The 20,049-nt window shown below is 40.9% G+C and overlaps 1 protein-coding gene across 5 annotated transcripts in view; it reads right to left on the bottom strand.

The window, feature by feature from the left end:
* ADAT2 (adenosine deaminase tRNA specific 2) overlaps window positions 1–20,049 on the bottom strand; it is a 48,825-nt gene continuing 28,776 nt past the window's right edge. Inside the window, exon 6 of one of the 5 annotated variants that reach the window (XM_053904418.1) lies at window positions 1–573. In XM_053904418.1, the coding sequence (XP_053760393.1) occupies window positions 449–573 (125 nt within the window). In that variant the 3' untranslated portion in view covers window positions 1–448. Of the gene's footprint in view, window positions 574–2,611; window positions 8,557–18,410; window position 20,049 lie in introns of those variants that run through there. The other 4 variants (XM_053904415.1, XM_053904416.1, XM_053904417.1 and 1 more) reach the window with 4 other exon arrangements.

Below are 20,049 nucleotides of genomic sequence, written 5' to 3'. Positions count from 1 at the left end.
CTTTTTTTTTTTTGGAGCAAATAGCATTTGGTTTACTTTTAATTTTGTAGAAGCAGGTCTATGACATAAAGCAGTTATTTGTACACTGCCTTAAGCAAACTGAGAAAGGGCCACTGCTGAATGGCTTACGGGTGGGGAGAATCTGGCTCACTAATAAGCCTTAAAGGTTGACTCTTTCAAAGGGGTAAAGAGAAGCCAAACTCCCCAGCTTGTCTTTTCTAAGCAGATTCTGAACTACTTAAATGTGATGACATAAATCAAATATTTGAGGTTAAGGATTGCTTGTAGATTCATGCTTTCTCCTTGAATCCATTTTTGAGGTAACTCCAGCATAAATACTGGAGAAGCACAGAAGAAGGTTGAAAATGGCTAAACGTACTCTATTCAGGGCTATTTCAGTGCTAAGTCAAACACTGAAACGTCTGGTGTTTCTAGTAATACATTTATTTTATGAAAAGGATATAAGATCAAGACGCTTCTGTGGCAACTGCTCCATAAGTAAATAAGGGGTGCAAATCATCATGAGGTATGCCAATCTGCTGTCTTCCAAGTATTTCCAATAATCCTTTAAGTCTAGGAACAAAAGTTAAATTCCTGAATAAATTCTCTTATCTTTAAAATCTGCTCCAAAGTTTCAGAAACCCTAGCTTTTGAATATTAACCAAAAGGAGTTTCCATCCAGTCATCTGGAAACTTTTGCTCAAATTCATGCTAACTTTAACCAAGTTGTTGTAATCGTTCACTGACCCCTTGTTAATTCCTAAGCACTGTGGCCGGGGCCACACTGGTTGCTCTAAAGCGTCTTCATCTCTGAGTCTCATCCAACAGTGCTCCCTTCACTACCTTATGTTGCTAAGATCTAGTATATTTAGAACAAGTGTCATCGAAACCCTTATGCTGGTGTCTCCACCCCCATCCAGTCCCCACCCTGTCCTTCAGCCTTTGTACAAATACTCTCTCCTTCAAGATTGTCCCCTTCACTTGGATGCTCAGTCTCATACCCTGATAAGTAAATGTACCATTTACTTTTCTGGTCTTCTTTCAAAATAACATAGGCCTCCCTTATGCTTTCCCTGAATATTTTCTGTACAATTAGCTCTACACTTACTGTTTCCCTGCCTGAATCACTGGCTTATTGTTTAAACCTGCTATCTATCCTCACATCTCCACAGAAATAGCTAGGTTATTAACATCTGTCTTCTCTGTCTCCGTCACTTCTGCCTTTGGTGAACACATCAGGCTCAATCCTAACTCGAAAACTTTACTCCTCTTGTGGCCCCACCCGAAGTCTTTCCTCTTCTTCATTTATCTCACTCCTACCCATCTTTACAATTATTTTCAAGTTTAATTTTGAGAGAGACAGAGAGAGCGAGCAAGGGAGGGGCAGACAGAGAGGAAGGGAGAGAGGGAGAGAGAGAACCCAAAGCAGGCTCCGTGCTGTCAGCACAGAGTCCGATGCGGGGCTCAAACTCACGAACCACGAGATCATGTCCTGAGCTGAAACCAAGAGTCAGATGCTTAACCGACTGAGCCACCCAAGCACCCCTACTCCTACCCATCTTTAAAGGTCCAGCTTGAGCCCCTTTGCATCTGTGAAGTCTCACCAGAATCTCTCTTCTCTGAATTCTTGTAATACTGTCAATAGAACCCATTGCATCCCAGAGGTGCACCTGAATTGTGCTTCGGGGAGCTACACAGTCCGCACCACATGCAGTCTTGCCTAGCTGTTCTTTCTTGGCCAAGGTGTGAGTATGTATGCTTCATCATGCCCCTTGGACTCTGTCTCCCAGGAATGCAAATCTGGAATGGAGTGACTGAAGGAGAAAATGGATGGAACTAAACCAGCCAGGCTCTAGAGTCCTGGTAAGCCTGTGTCCTAGTGCACCCCCTGGATCCTGGGAGGTACAAGATTTGGATGGACTTGGCTCTTCACATTTCCTTCGTTTCTGTGAGCTGCACATTTTTCCCCCTTAAGCTGGCCAGAGTAAATATTTCTCCCTTACATCCAAATAAATTCTCCTGTTGCCTTTTATTACTGTTTAATTTGAGGAGAAAGGGGCTAAGTAAGTCTTGTGAACCAATGAGAGAGAAAGTTTCTTAAGGACAGAAACACTGTCTTATGACTATGTATCTTACATAAATATTTAACAACTCAACTGCATGGCAATAATATATGAAAATCCTCATCTATAAACAAAGAAACAGGAATACCCCCTGAGATCATCTGCATGACTCCATGTTGCAGCTGAAGATCATGCATTCACTCCATAAGCACATTCTGAGTACCAACTATTAACCAAGCACTAAGTTAGGGACAGGAGTCGTGTGCAAGATGAAAAAGACAAAAGACAGGGCACCTTCCCCGGCTCTTCCACTTTGCAGTTTAACTTGTGTCTTATACAATGATACTACCTATTATTAATTTGTACTTCTGAAGCATTTTCAAATACAACACATCATTTGTTATTCCGATTAGATCCGTGGGAAAGCTACTGTTTGGTCATGTGACCAAGATCAAAACCAGGGCTACAATGAGAAGACAAGTCCCTTGTTTTACAGTGATATTCCTTCCCTCTCCCCCACAATGAGAAACATTTCCTTCAGGACACAATTAAATGCTGGTACGATATTTTATTTAATTCCCACATTACATCCAACTCATAGGTTATTCCTTTGTTGTACAAGATAAAGGTAGTTTCTGAGTTTTTGCTAGAGGAAAACAACAAAAGTACTAGCTGACTAGCAAATATTTCTGTAGTGGACACCAGTGCATTGCATCAGGCTATCCTGTGATAACACCAGTCAAGACACACACAGTTCCTGCCCTCACTGGGTTTATGGTCTTGTGGGAGAACAGGTAAGTTCCATATATGGGATAGGTGACAGGATGAGAATACAGCACATACTGAAGTTCCTAAACTTTTTATGTTCACAAAGAATCTGAACTGAATTTCTCAGTCTTTGTCATCATTTGTATCTTGACTGAAACTGATCAGCCTTGGTTGTTCCCTTATTTCAGAGCCAATGTCCCTTCATCTACACAGTATCGCCTCTCTCCAATTTTTCCCCTTTCTTATTTATGGTCTGCCTTCCAAATTCTGAATTTCTAAAGAGATCCCCAACACCTTTCTGACCCATGGGGCATTCATAAAGATCTTGATGGACTGTCAGCAGTCCTCAGAGCTCCATAGAAGATTTGCTTTCAACTTTTTGAAAGCAGAAAGTTGTCTCTGTTATATTGTCAATGCTCTAGGACAGGACTAGGGGGTCAAGAGTCAAAGGGTACACCATGGAATTTCTTATTTAGGAATGCATTTTTGGCAAGCAGCATTTCTGAATATGCCCACCTGCTGTTTTGCTTCTAGGGTCAATAGAAGTATATTAAAGTTTTCAACTTTCTTCAAAACGCTTGCCATGAAATTGACTTAATGAAAGGAATAACAATAGTAGCAGCAAGTTACAAAGCAAAACTAGGCTAGGACAGGTCTATTGAAAGAGTAGTTGATGGGATGCCTTGGTGGCTCAGTCAGTTGAGCATCCGACTTCGGCTCAGGTCATGATCTCACAGTCTGTGAGTTCGAGCCCCGCGTCGGGCTCTGTGCTGACAGCTCGGAGCCTGGAGCCTGCTTCGGATTCTGTGTCTCCCTCTGTCTCTGACCCTCCCCTCCTCATGCTCTGTCTCTCTCTCTCAAAAATAAATAAACCTTTAAAAAAATGTTTAAAAAAGAAAGGGCAGTTGATACAAAGACTGGATTTTCTACCAGTTGAGAGTCCACATTTGCCAATTACTAAGATGTACAACTTTCTGGACAATCTTAAAGATGCTACTGTCAACTATGATTTTTGAAAAAGCAATCTGTACAGGGTGTCATCTTCATGTACAGTTACTGCGAATGTAGGCTGACTGGGGCACTGCTAGGATGGTTTGCGAGGGAGAGGAGTAAGAGCATTAAGAGATTCTACACTCAGTACATTCCCAAACTGGCAGGTGAGAGAGATCTGAAAGACTACAAAATGTAGAATGAGGTCAAGCACTGATTTAAAAGTCTATGTATTTCTTTGATCATAATACCTAGCACTTGTTCAGAGAATTTGCTCATGTTAATTACTCCTCACAGCCTCATTCTATAATAGCAACAGCTGCATATTGTCTTCATTGGTGAAGATGCATTAAAAGGGAGTGAAAAAATTGTTCATATCTGTAAAGGAAGTGGAGGCAGAACTGGTTTCTAAATCTTAGACCATTATTGAAAGCTCCAGCTATGAGAAAAGATAAACCCAGGTTCAAATTCAAGCTCTGTCATTTAACAGCTATGTGACCCTAGGTAAGCCACTTACTTCCCATGTCTCACGTTCTTCGTCTGTTAAAAAAGAGTATGTGGGGGCACCTGGGTGGCTCAGTCAGTTGAGCATCTGACTTCAGCTCAGGTCATGACCTCGTGGTTTGAGGGTTTGAGCCCCACATTGGGCTCTGTGCTGACAGCTCAGAGCCTGGACCCTGCTTCAGATTCTGTGTGCCCCTCTCTCTCTGCCCCTTCCTCGCTCATACTCTGTCTCTCTCTCTCTCTCTCAAAAACAAATAAACATTAATTTTTTTTTAAAATATGTGATTGATTGCAAAAATGGGCCCAACTGTGCAGCACTGCCTATACCCATGCCTTTTGCCATGATGTTTTCCAGTGCTTCCCCCCCTCCAAGGGATGGGGTGCAGAATTCCGCGTCCTTACATCCAGCTACATGACTTGCTTTGACCAATGAGATATTAACAGACGCACTGCAGACAGAAGGTTGAAATGGATTTATGCAATCAGGCTTGTTCAGCTTGCAGCTCTGTAATCACCACCAGAACATGCCCAGCCCAGCCCACTGGAGGATAAGAGACAAATGGAGGAGCTGCATTGCCCCATTCATCTGAGCCAGGGCCAGGCGGGATCAGTCTTCAGTCAGCCAAACGCTATGGGTCACGAGCCAGTGCACCAAGACTGGCAGATCTGTTTAGCCAATCGCTCTAGATGTATAAACAATAAACAGTTATTTTTGTATGCCACTGAGCTTTCGTGGGTTTTTGTGATGGAGCATTGCTGTGATAGTAGGTACGTGATATATGATGGCAAAACCTATCACATACGTATTAATTTGAGAAAACACATGTAAATCACTTAGCACAATATCTGGTGATAATAATAACAACAGTAGTGAAAACGTGTGCTATTATTTTGAAGAAACAATACAGAATATGCAAAGGTATTGGCAGTTCATCTGTGGATCCTTCACAGGACGTGTCTCATTGAAATTTTTTTACAAAATCATGCAATTTTACTTCCAGTTTTTGTAAAGAACAAAGCTAATGGTCCAATTATATTTTTTAATCTTATAAGTACCCTAGGATCTATTCTCACAAGAAAAACAGTCCTTTTCCTTTGAGAAGATTCACTTTGTTAAAAAAAAATTTTTAAATACAAAACAAACACATACACACAGGGTAGAAAAAGACATGCAAATTCACTACCTACTGAAAAATGCCAAAGGCTGGCCTCATGAATAAACCCAAGTTTTAGTATTTTGTTCCAGTGAAGGGATGAGCTGGGAACAACAATCACCATCCTTCTGGTTCTTTTCCTACTTGGAATTTAAACCAGAGTTTAAATTCTGCTTCTGCCCCTGACTAGCTCTGTGATCTTGAGCACATTAAACCTTATGAACCTCTATTAATTCACTCCTTACGTGGGAAAAAGAACAGTAACGTCCGAAGTTTGCTGCGAGGATCACGTAACAGGTGCAAAGCCTTTACAGCTGTGCCCGGCATGCAAGAAAGACTCAATGAATATTAGCCATTACTGGTTAGTCTAACAAACGAGCAGGTGTTCTGTCAGCTTCATTTCTAACTAGGCTAGACCATACAGAACACTATCTAAGGAAGGTGAGCTTCCAGGCCTTGATTCAAAACAGCCCTTTGGTATTGAACTACACATATCCAACCTCAGTGTAAATCAAAAACTGAATCTCAGATGTTCCATTCCAATGTGAGGAAAAGTCACTTATGAGAGAGAGGACACGGGGTTCGGACAAATGCCAAGAGCGGTGTTTCTCAGCTGCTTCCAAGCCATCTTCCCCAGCTTCTTATGAGACTCCAAAGCGCCTTCTAACTTCACAGTGTAGTTTTGTCCATTAGCACAGACACACATCAATGCTCTTCACTTAACTAATGAATAGCATAAATAGAGAAGTGACTCGCCCTCCCTTAGACACCAAAACTCCTCCCTTTTTTTCTATTTCTCTTATTAATCTGGTAAAATTAATCATCAGAGCCACAGTGATGCTGTCTTCATCAGGAAGGGAGAATGGGAGAGAACCTTCTCCTTCATGGAGCTACTTTCTCCATACTTTCTCTTACCTTCTCTTTCCCCATATTTTCCTGGTGTCAAAGAGATGGCTACTTCATCCCCTCTGGGCTTTTATGAATGCCTCTCTATTGTGGCCTCCAGAATGGGCTGAAACAGGTCAGGACATTACTTACATTAGCCCCAATGCCACAGTCAGTCAGCCTCACCTCTCTTTCTCATCTTGGACCCTGCTCAGCTATGCTATCCAACCAAGCAGGATGAAGAATGAGCACCAGATGAAAATATGGGCCGAATAATATGCCAGTCCTATAAAATTCATGAAATTTACTGGGCCACCTTATAAAAGTTAACAATACAAACTTTCTCCCATTATCAATTCAATCTGTTGCTCCCACAGAGAAATTTCAGTCCAAAATGCTGCCCTACCCTATTTCCTTTTACTGACTCAGTTCCAGACAGAAGAGGTGGTATTTGGGCCTTCGGGTGGAATCTGGGATTCTTCATCAGCAGCTGCACCCTGGGCCGTCTGCCAGTATAATCGGAGTAGAGCCTTACTTAGCACCTCCAAAGTTTGATTATTTCAACCCTGAGACTCTCATTTCCCTCTTTTTAAGAAATACCTAAGGGTCAACAGAACACATGAGAATATCACAGCACCAGCCTTAATCCCACAGAATTCAGAAGCACAAACAAATTCCCAGTAATAATCTAAACATCAGTTTCCATCTGAGGGCAGTTCCCAAGCAGTAGATTGCATTTCCCAGAGCCCAACACGTTATACGCCAGATGCTTGTTGCTCGTGCCAGCTAGAGACCATTGTAAAGATTTGGTGTTAACCAGGTCTGCAAGGGAGCAAAAGAAGAAAAAGACCTCTTCCTTTTGATTTCAGGATGCCAGTGAATTCGTAGCAAGTCCTAGAATTCAGGTCTTGGGAAGTCAGGTTCACAGGGAAAGAGAAATCCTGTATCAAGACATGAATTGTGCCACCGTGTGCTCATTGCCGTGTTTTGCCCGCACAATGGAGCCTGTATACACAAACGGCAAAATAAAAAGATGAAGGATGTTCTACGCACCCGTTGAGCCCTGCTGTTGCCAAGAGTAATCAGCAGTGAAACGATAAAGCCATCAGTATTTGAATTTAAATGTTAAAATAATAATAAATCTTATGGTCTCCCTAAGGTTAGTTTATAATAAAAATAACTTCTTGATCCTGGAAAACTTATCTGGTTTCTTTCTTCCTTTCATTCCCCCACTTAATGACTGAAGTTACTATTTCCATGGTGGTCTCCAAACCACACTCGGTTTCTCTGCAGATTGGCATGTCACTTCCAACAATTTCACCAGCTGCTTTTTCCTCTCAAGGGGATATGATTAAAATATTAATCCAGTTTCTGGACTAATCTAGCAAGAAAGTTCTATAAATCAATCTCCACACAGCATTTCAGTTGCTCTGAAATATGCAACGTGTCCTCTCTTTTATTTGTTATGCCTCCACAAGAAAGTTAGGTCCTAGCAAAGCACATACAAAATTTCTACCTCTGCCCCTCTACTGCTTCCTGATTTCTCAAACCTGAAAATGGGAAATCGCAAAGCCCACGTCCAAAACGTACGTTTCCAAATGAGAAGAGATGAGCTGGAGGAAAACATAGGGGCTCAAAGTCATGCTTCCCTTGGCTGCCGGGCTATCTGGCAGTGACGGCCCTGGCCCTGGCAAAAGGGCCTGTAGACTGAGGTCTGTACGGTTCAGGAAGCCCAGACAGCGTTCTCTTGGTAGCGCTAATTCGCCCGTTTGTCCTGCTGACTGGAAACCATCCAGAACCGCAAAGCCATCACGAAACCGCCTCTGGGCCTAGCATTGGGCTAAATCCTCGCTCTGGAGGAGCTTATGATCTAATTACTATAATTAGAGACCAATTGAGATTAAACTATGTGACACTAAGTAGGAGTTTGAAGAAAACGATCGTTGTGGGCTGGAGGAGTTGGAAAAGGTTTCATGGAGAATGCAGGACTTTGAAGGGAAGAGTAAAATAATGCTTGAGGCTTATGAAGTAGATAAGATGTGCTTAGGATAAAAGAACACAGCGCAGTGTAGTGGGCTTACCTAAGAAGATCCTTCAAAGCGGCGAGCTGCGTTCCCCTTGGCTTCCTGCCAGCATAGCTTCTCACTAAGAAGATGGGATTTCTCTCAGGTCAAGAAGAAATTTAATCTTTCCTGAAATTGTTTAGCATTTGAATCAGGATGGTGACATTGACCATATAAAAACCCAGCTGACATCCTTAACTTATTTAGCCCTCCAATATAGAAATGTCATTGAGAGAAATGACTTTCTATCAATGCCAGTACAGGCTGGATTAAAAGCTAAAAAAAATAAAACAAAAAAATAAAAGCTGAAAGCACTTTCATGTGGAGTCAGGCTTACTGGTGGAGTGATAGGGCTTTTTCCAAAGGGTATGCAAAGCCGAGAAAGATCATCGGCAATACTTTCTGGGATTAGGATTACAACAAGCAGTAGAATTCCAATTGTTCCATTAATCTAAAAAAAACATACTGTGGGTTCCGGTCCAAGTAGTTAATAAAAATAGCGATACTCTGTTTTATTATTTTCCCTTAATTATTAACTTGGCATTCATCTGCGTATTTTAATTGAACTACGTCCATTAAATGACAAAAGTGTCTCTGGAGGAACAAATGGGTTTATCCAGCTCTCCCCAAGATGAACAACAGAACAGGTGGACAGGGGTGCAAGCATTTTTCAACATGGCAAACCTGATTTTACCAAAAGAAAAACTGTCAAGGTCCATTTTCTCCCTCATGTTTAACTAAATTGCTGATCGAAGCAACTAGCATGGTGGGTTAATTCTGAAATCTTAACTGTAATTATTATGTAAAACTGAAATGTACCTTTATTTCAGTTTCTCTTTTGGGGGAAGATTTTTTTTTTTTTTTTAATGGAAGAACAACAATCTTATATCATTCCAAGTATCATTTGCAGATCGGGTTTTCCATAAAGTGCAGAGAGGTCTTGCTTAAACCGTTCTTACTTATTTATTTGTTTGTTTGTTTAGAGTGCACGTGCGCATGAGCAGGAAAGGGGCAGAGAGACAGGGAGAATCTCAAGCAGGCTTTATGCTGTCAGCACAGAGCCTGACACGGGGCTTGATCTCATGAACCGTGAGATCATGACCTGAGATGAAACCAAGAGCCCAACGCTTAACCAACTGAGACACCCAGGCACCCCTAAACCGATGTTTCTGAATTGTTTGTCTATACTTCAGCCTAGGAACCGAAAGCAAAGGGGGCTGTGGTAGGAACAAGAGTGGGTGCTGGAAGGTCAGAGGAAGTGCATAACCCAGTCCACTGTGCTCCTTTTAGAGACGCTAGCGTAAGCCTGGAATCTACCACTCACTCCTCCAGTTCTCAATTGTTTATGATCCATCAGAAGTTCCCAGTTAGGCGGACAGGACGTAGTCGCAAAGAAGCTGCTTCTGAGCCACCACCATCTGGGAGTGTGTTTGTTATGCTGACCACAAGCCTAGGACACTTCCAGGGCGGCCACTCCAGTGCTTTCCGGCAAACATACATGATGAATGGTGTGCATGTGCAGACACACACCCATGGGCGTTCCCAGGATCATGCACAATTCCCTGAATGCTGGCTTTAACCACACCCCTTGTCCAAAACAAGAAAGCATGGCAGAATATTCGATGAGAGAGTTAAGAGGGAAAGGCTTGATTCTGCACTAAGGTGTGCTTTGAACAAAAAGAAATAATTCATAGACGTCAGCAAATTATTAAGAAAAAAACGAATTAAAACATTTTCAGAGTTGCAACATCATGTTGACAACTGCTGCCTTTGGCACTAAGCTGCCTGGGACACCCAGCATCGGTGTCACACGAGTCAACTGCAACTGATCAGTCTCAAGGGCTGCTCTGACTGGTGGCCACCAAGTATGGCAGGTGCCATCATGCTGTCCTTTCTCGGTAGAGAGGGGACCAACATCTAGGACATACGGTATGATGACTAGGAGCACACACTCTGGGGACAGCCTGTCTGAAATCGAGTCCTGGCTTCACATTTTCTGCTCTTCGCTGAGATTATTCACAAATATTTCAATTCTCCTCCTCCTGAGGTAGCTGGTAGATTACATCTCCTGCCACCTTGACATTAGGCATAGCTATGTGCCTTACGTCAGCAGAAATGACGTGTCACTTCTGGGCAAAAGCCAGTCAGACTCCTTACTCAAGAGTGGTCCCAGGTCCCGCAGTGTAGGAATCACCTGGGGGCTTGCTAGAAATGCCAGCCCAGACCTCCTGAATAATAATGTGCATTTAACGAGTTCCTCGGGTCATTCATATGCACATCAAGTTGGCGAAGCCCTGACTGAAGACATAGAGCATTATTCACTATCTTCTCCTCTCCCACTGCAGTGACTGAGGGCGTTCAACGACATTCCAGATGGTACAGTATAACCTAGACCCCTGGCCTGACTGGAGACAGACAAGTGAAGCATAAAAGAAGTGAAACTTTGTTCTAAGGCACTAAAACCCTGAGGGGTATTACCTTGGCATAACCTAGCCCATTCCAACTGACATCATCACTTAGTACTCTGTGACCCTGGGCAAGTTACATAATATCCCTGTGCCTCAGTTTCCTTGATGTAAAGCAGAGATGATAACCGTACTGACTCAGAGGGTTGTTACAAGGATTAATAAGGGAACAGATGAATAGAACCTGGCAAGTTCTAAGTGAATATTAGCTTCTATTATTGACACACTCCGTCCCCCTAGCTCAAATCTGGCCTAGTGATGTAATTTGTCTCCTTACCTCAGTCACCATAGTGTCAAGACGTTTGTCGCCAGCAATGCCCCACCCCAAAACACACACACTCCGGGAACAGGTATGAAATCACACATCAAAAAGAAAGGAAAAATTACCCCCTTCTCAGAGGAAAGTGGATCTTACTCATGATAACTCGGCCCAAGCATCCCTTCCCTGTGTCTTCACATGATTGTCATCTTCTATTCTAACACTGCATATCCTGCCCCTCACCCTCCCACCTACTTTCCAAACCCCACCAGCCTCTCTGGGCCCAGCCTCTCCTCCTTCTCCACCGTCTCCTCCAAATCCTGCTTTCCTATGCAACGTAGAATTTACACATAGTATTTGTCTGTTACATGAAAGGCTTTGTCCTGAGCTCAATGGTGAGTAAAAAACCAAAATTCCTATTAAGTGTTTATTTTTTTGTCTTTTCTTCAAACTCAATGTATGTAATTCTAGTACCAAAGGGTTACCAAGCCTGTTACAGAGAAAACCGGGGAAGGCACAGTGATGGGAACGGTATGAAGATAGTTTCTATTTGAGTCTTGGTTTTTTTAAAGGGTCCGGGGTGGGGTGCCTGGGTGGCGCAGTCGGTTAAGCGTCCGACTTCAGCTCAGGTCACGATCTTGCGGTCCGTGAGTTCGAGCCCCGCGTTGGGCTCTGGGCTGATGGCTCAGAGCCTGGAGCCTGCTTCCGATTCTGTTGTCTCCTTCTCTCTCTGCCCCTCCCCCCTTCATGCTCTGTCTCTCTCTGTCTCAAAAATAAATAAACATTAAAAAAAAAATTAAAAAAAAAAATAAATAAAGGGTCCGGGGTGCCTGGGTGGCTTAGTTGGTTAAGCATCCGACTCTTGGTTTCAGCTCAGGTCATGACCTCACAGTTTGTGAGATCAAGCCCTGAATCAGGCTCTGTCCTGACAGTGCAGAATCTGCTTGAGAGTCTCTCTCTCTCTCTCTCTCTCTCTCTCTTTCTGCCTTCTTGTCCCACTTGAGCTCTCTTTCTCTCAAAAATAAATACTTAAAAGGGTCCAATAGATTTCTGCCATTAGAGTAACTCCTTACAGATATTTGGTAATATTTTTAATATCACAATCATAAATAAAATACATATTCTTACCCCACAAAATTGATAAATTGTCTTTTCTCCTTGCCATTCTCTTAAAGTATATGTAAGGAAACAAAATATTCTAAGTCAAGGGCACCTGGGTGGCTCAGTCAGTTAAGTATTAGACTTCTGCTTAGTTCATGATCTCATGGTTCATGAGTTCCAGTCCCACGTCAGACTCCACACTGACAGTGTGGAACCTGCCTGGGATTCTCTCTCTCCCTCTCTGCCCCTGCTCCATTTGCACTTTCTCTAACTAAAAATAAATAAACTAAACACACACACACACACACACACACACACACACACACACACACAATATCCTAAGTCAAGTAAGTATTTTAGGATCTTGGATTTCTCTTTCATATTTATAAACTGACTTTTTCAAAAAATCATGGTACTAACTTTCTTACAGCATACACAAAAACACCTCAAAATGGATGAAAAACCTAAACGTAAGACAAGAAGCCATCAAAATCCTCAAGGAGAAAGCAGGCAAAAACTTCTTTGACCTTGGCCACAGCAACTTCTTACTCAACACATCTCCAGAGGAAAGGGAAACAAAAGCAAAAATGAACTATTGGGACCTCATCAAAATAAAAAGCTTCTGCACAGCGAAGGAAACAATCAGCAAAACTAAAAGGCAACCAACAGAATGGGAGAAGATATTTCCAAATGACATATCAGATAAAGGGTTAGTATCCAAAATCTATAAAGAACTTATCAAACTCAACATCCAAAAAACAAATAGTCCAGTGAAGAACTGAACAAAAGACATGAACAGACACTTCTCCAAAGAAGACATCCAGATGGCCAACCGACACATGGAAAAATGCTCCACATCACTCATCACCAGGGAAATACAAATCAAAACCACAATGAGATACTACCTCACACCTGTCAGAATGGCTAACATTAACAACTCAGACAACAACAGATCTTGGCAAGGATGCAGAGAAAGAGGATCTCTTTCGCACTGCTGGAGGGAATGCAAACTGGTGCAGCCACTCTGGAAAACAGTATGGAGGTTCCTCAAAAAATTGAAAATAGAACTACCCTATGACCCAGCAATTGCACTACTAGGCATTTACCCACGGGATACAGGAATGCTGTTTCGAAGGGGCACACGCACCCCAATGTTTATAGCAGCACTATTAACAATACCCAAAGTATGGAAAGAACCCAAATGTGCACTGATGGATAAATGGATAAAGAAGATGTGGTATATATATGCAATGGAGTATTACTTGGCAATCAAAAAGAATGAAATCTTGCCACTTGCAAGATTGATGGAACTAGAGGGTATTATGTTAAGCAAAATTAGAGAAAGACAAGTATCATATGACTTCACTCATATGAGGACTTTAAGACACAGAACAGATGAACATAAGGGAAGGGAAGCAAAAATAATATAAAAACAGGGAGGGAGACAAACTGTAAGAGACTCTTAAATACAGAGAACAAACTGAGGGTTGCTGGAGGGATTGTGGGAGGGGGGTTGGGCTAAATGGGTAAGGGGCATTAAGGAATCTACTCCTGAAATCATTGTTGCACTACATGCTAACTTGGATGTAAATTAAAAAATAAATACATAATTTTAAAAAAATGGTACTAAAGCAATTAACCACCACTACACAATGAGCCACATTATTCAGTTCCAATGTCAGAGAACTGTAACAAGCACCTTAGAGAATGAACCTCAACGTTTTATATCCTCTAGACCAGGGGTAGCAAACATTTTCCTAAAGAGCCAGACATATTTAAATGCTTTAGGCTTTGGGAGCCATAGGTGTCTGTCACCACCACTCAGCTCTGCAATGTAGCACAGAGGCAGCTTCAAACAACACGAAAACAAAAGGGTATGACTGTGTTCTAATAAAACTTAATTTGTGGACACTAAAATTTGAATTTCATACGATGTTCACAGGTCACTACATTCTTCTTTTGATTTCCCCCCCCAACCATTTCAAAACGTAAAACCATTTTTAACTTGTTAGTGGTACCAAAAGAGGCAGCAGGCTGGGCTTGACCCACGGGCCATATTTTGCTGACTCCTGTTCTAGACTCATAAGTTCATGCTTCTTCAACCACACAACAAATCTCCCTAATAATCATCAACAAGTGGTGTTTAGCTCAATATTCACTTAAAAATAAGGTGTGAAACAATCCCAGGAGCCTGTTTTTATTAGCTCAACCTGAAAAAACATAAGATCCAAAAGATGTCAAACTTTCACCAGAACTTAATGCCAGTCTTATCCATAAAAATAACATCACCCGTCACCCCTTTCTTCACCACACACAATTAACAATTTACGGAATAAGAAAATACTTGGCAGTTGTCTTCCTAGAAGTCAGTGTAGTCTCACTCCTTTGCCAAAAGGCAGAGAAACCAGTTCTTGATGCCTCTTTTCCCCAAGGCTATTCAAGGCCAGTTGATGCAGAATGACTGAGGACAAGCTTTGGCTTCCACGTGGATTTTTAAGCAGGAACTTTACTACTTTAAAATTTTTTTAATGATTTTTTTAAGAGCCTTGGTTTTTGCTATTTTTACCGACACCCATTTTAAAAGCAGCAGTGCTTAAAACATTTTAAGTCTAGATGTCTCTATGGAAACCCAAGAGAATTCTGCTTTTATGGCCAATGACTACCTACCTAGATTATACATCCTATTGGATCACTACAGGTAATCCTTGAAACCAGAAACATCTCAGACCTGTTTTTCCAGAAATCTCTCTTATCAGATATAATTAAATTGATCTAAGTATTAGTTTTACTGAGATCAGGAGAGAAAGAAGTTATTTATTTGAGGCTTCCTTTTAATTTTTAGTAAGACGTCCTCATTTAAAATATTCCTGGGGTGCTTAGTTGGCTCAGTCAGAGCATGTGACTCTTGATCTTGGAGTCATGAGTTCAAGCCCCACGTTGGGTATAAATAAATAAATAAATAAATAAATAAATAAATAAATAAAGCTTTAAAAAATAATAAAACATTCTTATTACAAAAAGAATTTTGTGAATTTCAGCAGACATAATAAAAAAGAAAGATTGCAATCAAATAACCTAACAGTTGCTTTGCAGTTGAGATCACTGATTTCATCTCCTTCTTTCCACTAATGTCAAATGCATTTTCTTTTACAAATTTAAGTTTCTCAGGGCACCTGGGTGGCTCAGTCGGTTAAGTGCCCAACTTCTCTCAGGTCATGATCTTGCAGTTCATGGGTTCGAGCTCCGTGTCAGGCTCTGTGCTGGCAGGTCAGAGCTTGGAGCCTGCTTTGGATTCTGTATCTCCCTTTCTCTGCCCCTCACCCACTCACACTCTGTCTCTCTCTCTCTCTCTCTCTCAAAAATAAACATAAAAAAAAAATTTTAAGTTTCTCTCCTTGGACTGCTTATTCATTGCAAGGAAGGGAAAAAAATATTATATAGTGTAGAAATCAGGTAATCAAAACTATCCAGGTGACCAAAATTAACATCACCAGTGAGGAAGTGAGGACTTCATGGCCTTTGGGTGTCTTCAGATGTGATATTCTGAGAATATAACATCACCTAAAACACATAACCTGAATCCAATCATGAGAAAACACCATTATTAAAAAAAGAGAAAGGGCACCTGGGTGGGTCAGTCGGTTAAGTGTCTGATTTCAGCTCAGGTCATGATCTCACAGTCTGTGGGTTCGAGCCCCGCATCAAGTTCTGTGCTGGAGCTTGGAGCCTGCTAAGGATTCTGTATATCCTTCTCTCTCTGTCCCTCCCCAACTTGTGCTCCCTCTCTGTCTCTCAAAAGTAAATAAATAAACATTTAAAAAAAATTTTTTTTAAAGAGAAAAGTTGATAGGGGCAAGGCAGAATGATTTTTAAAATGTCAGTGTCATAAAAGGCCAAGAGAAGCCATGGAAGTGTTCTAGATTCAAATAAGCTGAAGATACATGGCAATTAAATAAGATATCTGACCCTAGAATCTTCCAATATGGTAGGAGAGATGGGGAAAATTCTCTAAAGGACACTATAGGGTCAACTGACAATATTAGAATACAAACAGTATATTAGATAAAAGTATTATACTAATGTTAAAAAATAGAACTATCCTATGACCCAGCAATTGCACTACTAGGTACTTATCCAAGGGATACAGATATGCTGTTGTGAAGAGGCACATGCACCCCAATGTTTATAGCAGTGCTATCGACAATAGTCAAAGTATGGAAAGGGCCCAAATGTCTATCAACAGATGAATGGATAAATAAGATGTGGTATATACACATACACACATACATACAATGGAGTATTACTCAGCAATCAGAAAGAGTGAAATCTTGCCATTTGCAACAACATGGATGGAACTAGAAGGCATTATGCTAAGCGAAATTAGAGAAAGACAAGTATCGTATAACTTCACTCATATGTGGAATTTAAGATACAAAACAGATGAACATAAGGGAAGAGAAGCAAAAATAATATAAAAACAGGGAGGAGGACAAAACATAAGAGACTTTTAAGTATAGAGAACAAACTGAGGGTTACTGGAGGGGTTGTGGGTGGGGGGTTGGGCTAAATGGTTAAGGGACATAAGGAAGACACCGGTTGGGATGAGCAGTGAGTGTTAGACATAAGGGATTAATCACTGGAATCTACTCCTGAAAGCATTACTGCACTATATGCTAACTAACTTGGATATAAATTAAAAAAAAAAAAAGTATTGTATTAATGTTAAATATGCTGAAGCCAATAACTATACTATGATTATATAAGAGAATATCCTATGCTTAGGAAATACAGAAACATTTCAGGGCAAAGGGTCATGATGTGTGATGTAACTTTCTACCAAATGGCTCAGAAGAACAATTATATACATTCATACATACATATAGATAGATAAATAGATTGGGAAAGAGCGAGAATAAACACAGCCAATGATAAAGCTAAAGGTATAAATTGTTAAATTATTAGTTGGTAAGTTTGAGATTATTTGCAAATAGAAAACTTAAAGAAAAATTAACAGTTCTTGCCTACGCCTAAGTTGGCATTCTTGGCTATCTGTTTTCCCTCCATAATATTCCAAATGCAACACAGGAAGAGATGCTTTTGCCAAGTAACAAGAAAGTGGAAAGATATTTTAACATAATTTTTTATCAGTGATTGAAGCTTGCCAAAGCATTACACACCATCCGTTCTCTGCCGAGTCCATTGCAAAGACCAGCAAACACTGGCTACTCTAGCAACTTAGATGCAATCATTTCCTACTAATTCCTCCAAACAGGGCCTTGATTCTAAAACCTTCTCATATCCTACGACTTCCAGAGTCATCCCATGCACAGAACAAGTCTCTCAGCTAGTCTTTTAGACAGGCACTAATGTCAATCAATTGGATTCAATCTTTTGAACTGGACCATCCCAATATTTTAAGCCATGTCTAAGTAGCTGGAGATGTGGAACTCAGGAGGCAGCATTACGTCATCATATATCCACAACTCTCCACCAATTTGAAACTGCCATCAGAATCCCATAGTCTCAATGTCCATGACCTCACAATGTCCCTATATCAGCACTGGAGGTGCTGACCTCCAACCCGCAATGTGCCATCTAAAATGATTGCTTCCCCAAAAGCAGTAGAGGGAACTATGCCTAAGACCAAAAATATAGGAAAGACTTTTCTATAAGGCCATCACTGGAGACAGAATCAAAAAGGTTATAACCAAAATTAAAATTTCCAGCCATGCTTAGGAATTAGGAAATAACCATTCTCCAAAACACAGTAGAGACAAAATATACATATATTGGTGAGTCTTTTCTATCCTTCCTGGTCCCATTTTATTACTTTCTTGGAACTTTTAGTATTGACTATCTGTAAGTTAAGATACCCATATACTAGTTTTAGATTTGACTTTTTATCCTAGATATTTCCCTTATTATTCATTTTTCTCCAAATTTCAATCAATAAAGTTATTTAACAAATATTTACCAAGAACCTACTTGATAGCCAGACTTACTGGTACTTACTGGTACCAGAGGAAAGATTCCAGGTTTTCTGTCTACAAATAATCCCTGAGAAAACGATGATATGAAGACAGTAAGTGCAATCAAGTCTGCTTGCAGAAAAGCCTAAGAAGCCAGAAATGAACCATGACCAACTGCAAAAAGGAATAAACTAGTCAAAGCACTAAAGTTTAATGAGAAGATAATTTTTAAAGTAGGTGAAATTGAAGAGAAGTTACACGTAACATTATTATAAATTTAAAAATCATGCATATTCTTCTCCATCAAATTTCTCAAATGCAGTTAAAAACACACATGTACAAAACCAAACAATTATAAATCTTCTGAAGCATGTAACTGTGATTAGCTGCTACTCTCAGCAATATAAAAATACTTTCACCACAATTACATTCCAGCCTGTAATGTAATTCAAAACAAACAAGTCAGACATCGCTCAAATGGCAGAACCAACAAATACAGATGCTTTGCATCAAGGAAATGAATCCACTGAAGAAATGCAACAGGAGCCTGGAGCTGGGCTTCTGGTGGAACGGTGAGGCCCCCTTCTGGGCAGACGCAGAGCACCCCAGTGTGGTTCTACAGAGCTGTTTTTCCATGGGTGCCAACCCTTAGTGCGGTCAGAAAGTATTGAGTGTCTGGGACTTCCGGCTGGGGAGACCCTTCCCAGGGTTGTGTGCCCATTTTTCAATTTTAGGTTTTAAATTCTAAGTCTGGACTTTTATAAAAAGAAATAACAATTTGATTTCAGAGTAAATAAAGCCATTCTATTTAATCATGCAACCAGCAGTCCCAACACCAAATGGCACACCCATCCCCTGTTCTCTTCTTGTTGCCATGACCCTTAAGACCCTCTAACGTACTATATAATCTATCAGGCGTATTATCTGTCTCCCCCTGCTAGAATATCAGCTCCATGAGGGCAGGATTCATCGTTTTGCTCACTGATTTGATGAACAAATGGAGCTTGGCATAGTGTAGCTGCTTGCTAATAAAGAAGGAATTGTCTCATTTCTGCTTTTATCTTTTAAGAAAATATTCATCTTCATCTTCAAAGAAGGCATAAGTAAGGTTTTATTATAGCAATATGCTATAATTTAAAAATGACACGTACTTGTTTTTAAAACTATGCATTTTCTCGAACTGCTTTATAAAAGCAAAAAGAAATCAGTTCTGAGGCACACACAATCATAATCTATATGTATACAACTCATAGACAAATTCCAAGAAAGTCATGGGCCCTTATCGCTTCTTGGCCTTTTGGCTAAGATCAAGTGTAGAGAGTCACGGGCCCTCAACACCCTGGGAGGACACAGTGGCTGCAAAGAATGAAGGACCCGATTCTGAAAAGCCAGGCCGAAAGCAGGTGTCCACAGTGTGGCACACTCCAGTCCGGACACATGCCAGGTAACTGGGTCTGGATACACATTCACTGAAACTCAGGACTTTCCTGGCCCAGGCACAATGATTTTGGCAGGAAGAGCATGCACTGCTTACTAATTTCTAAAATTTCAATCTTTATTTTTATCCCCTTCTTACAATGTTCTTTAAGCTTATGGAAAAGCTAACCATTGTCTACAACTGTCAGACTTTTAAAAAGTGCTAATTTGTTCCCTGAACACAGCAAATAATAGGAGATAATTTTCCCAGGGGTTGAGGGCACATATGAACGTATGATTCAATGATGTCAACAACTTTCAGTCCAAGAATGTCGTCAAGGGGCATCAGCCTTCCCTCAGAACAAGTTCAAGGTTTCTGACATTCCTTTTTCCGAACTTTTGATTTTGGTGC

The sequence above is a fragment of the Panthera pardus genome, unplaced genomic scaffold (genome assembly GCF_024362965.1).
Source record: "Panthera pardus isolate Hobbes unplaced genomic scaffold, ASM2436296v1 HiC_scaffold_17, whole genome shotgun sequence".
In the NCBI taxonomy this organism is placed as follows: Eukaryota; Metazoa; Chordata; class Mammalia; order Carnivora; family Felidae; genus Panthera; species Panthera pardus.
This window is presented reverse-complemented; position numbering and strand designations above follow the sequence as displayed.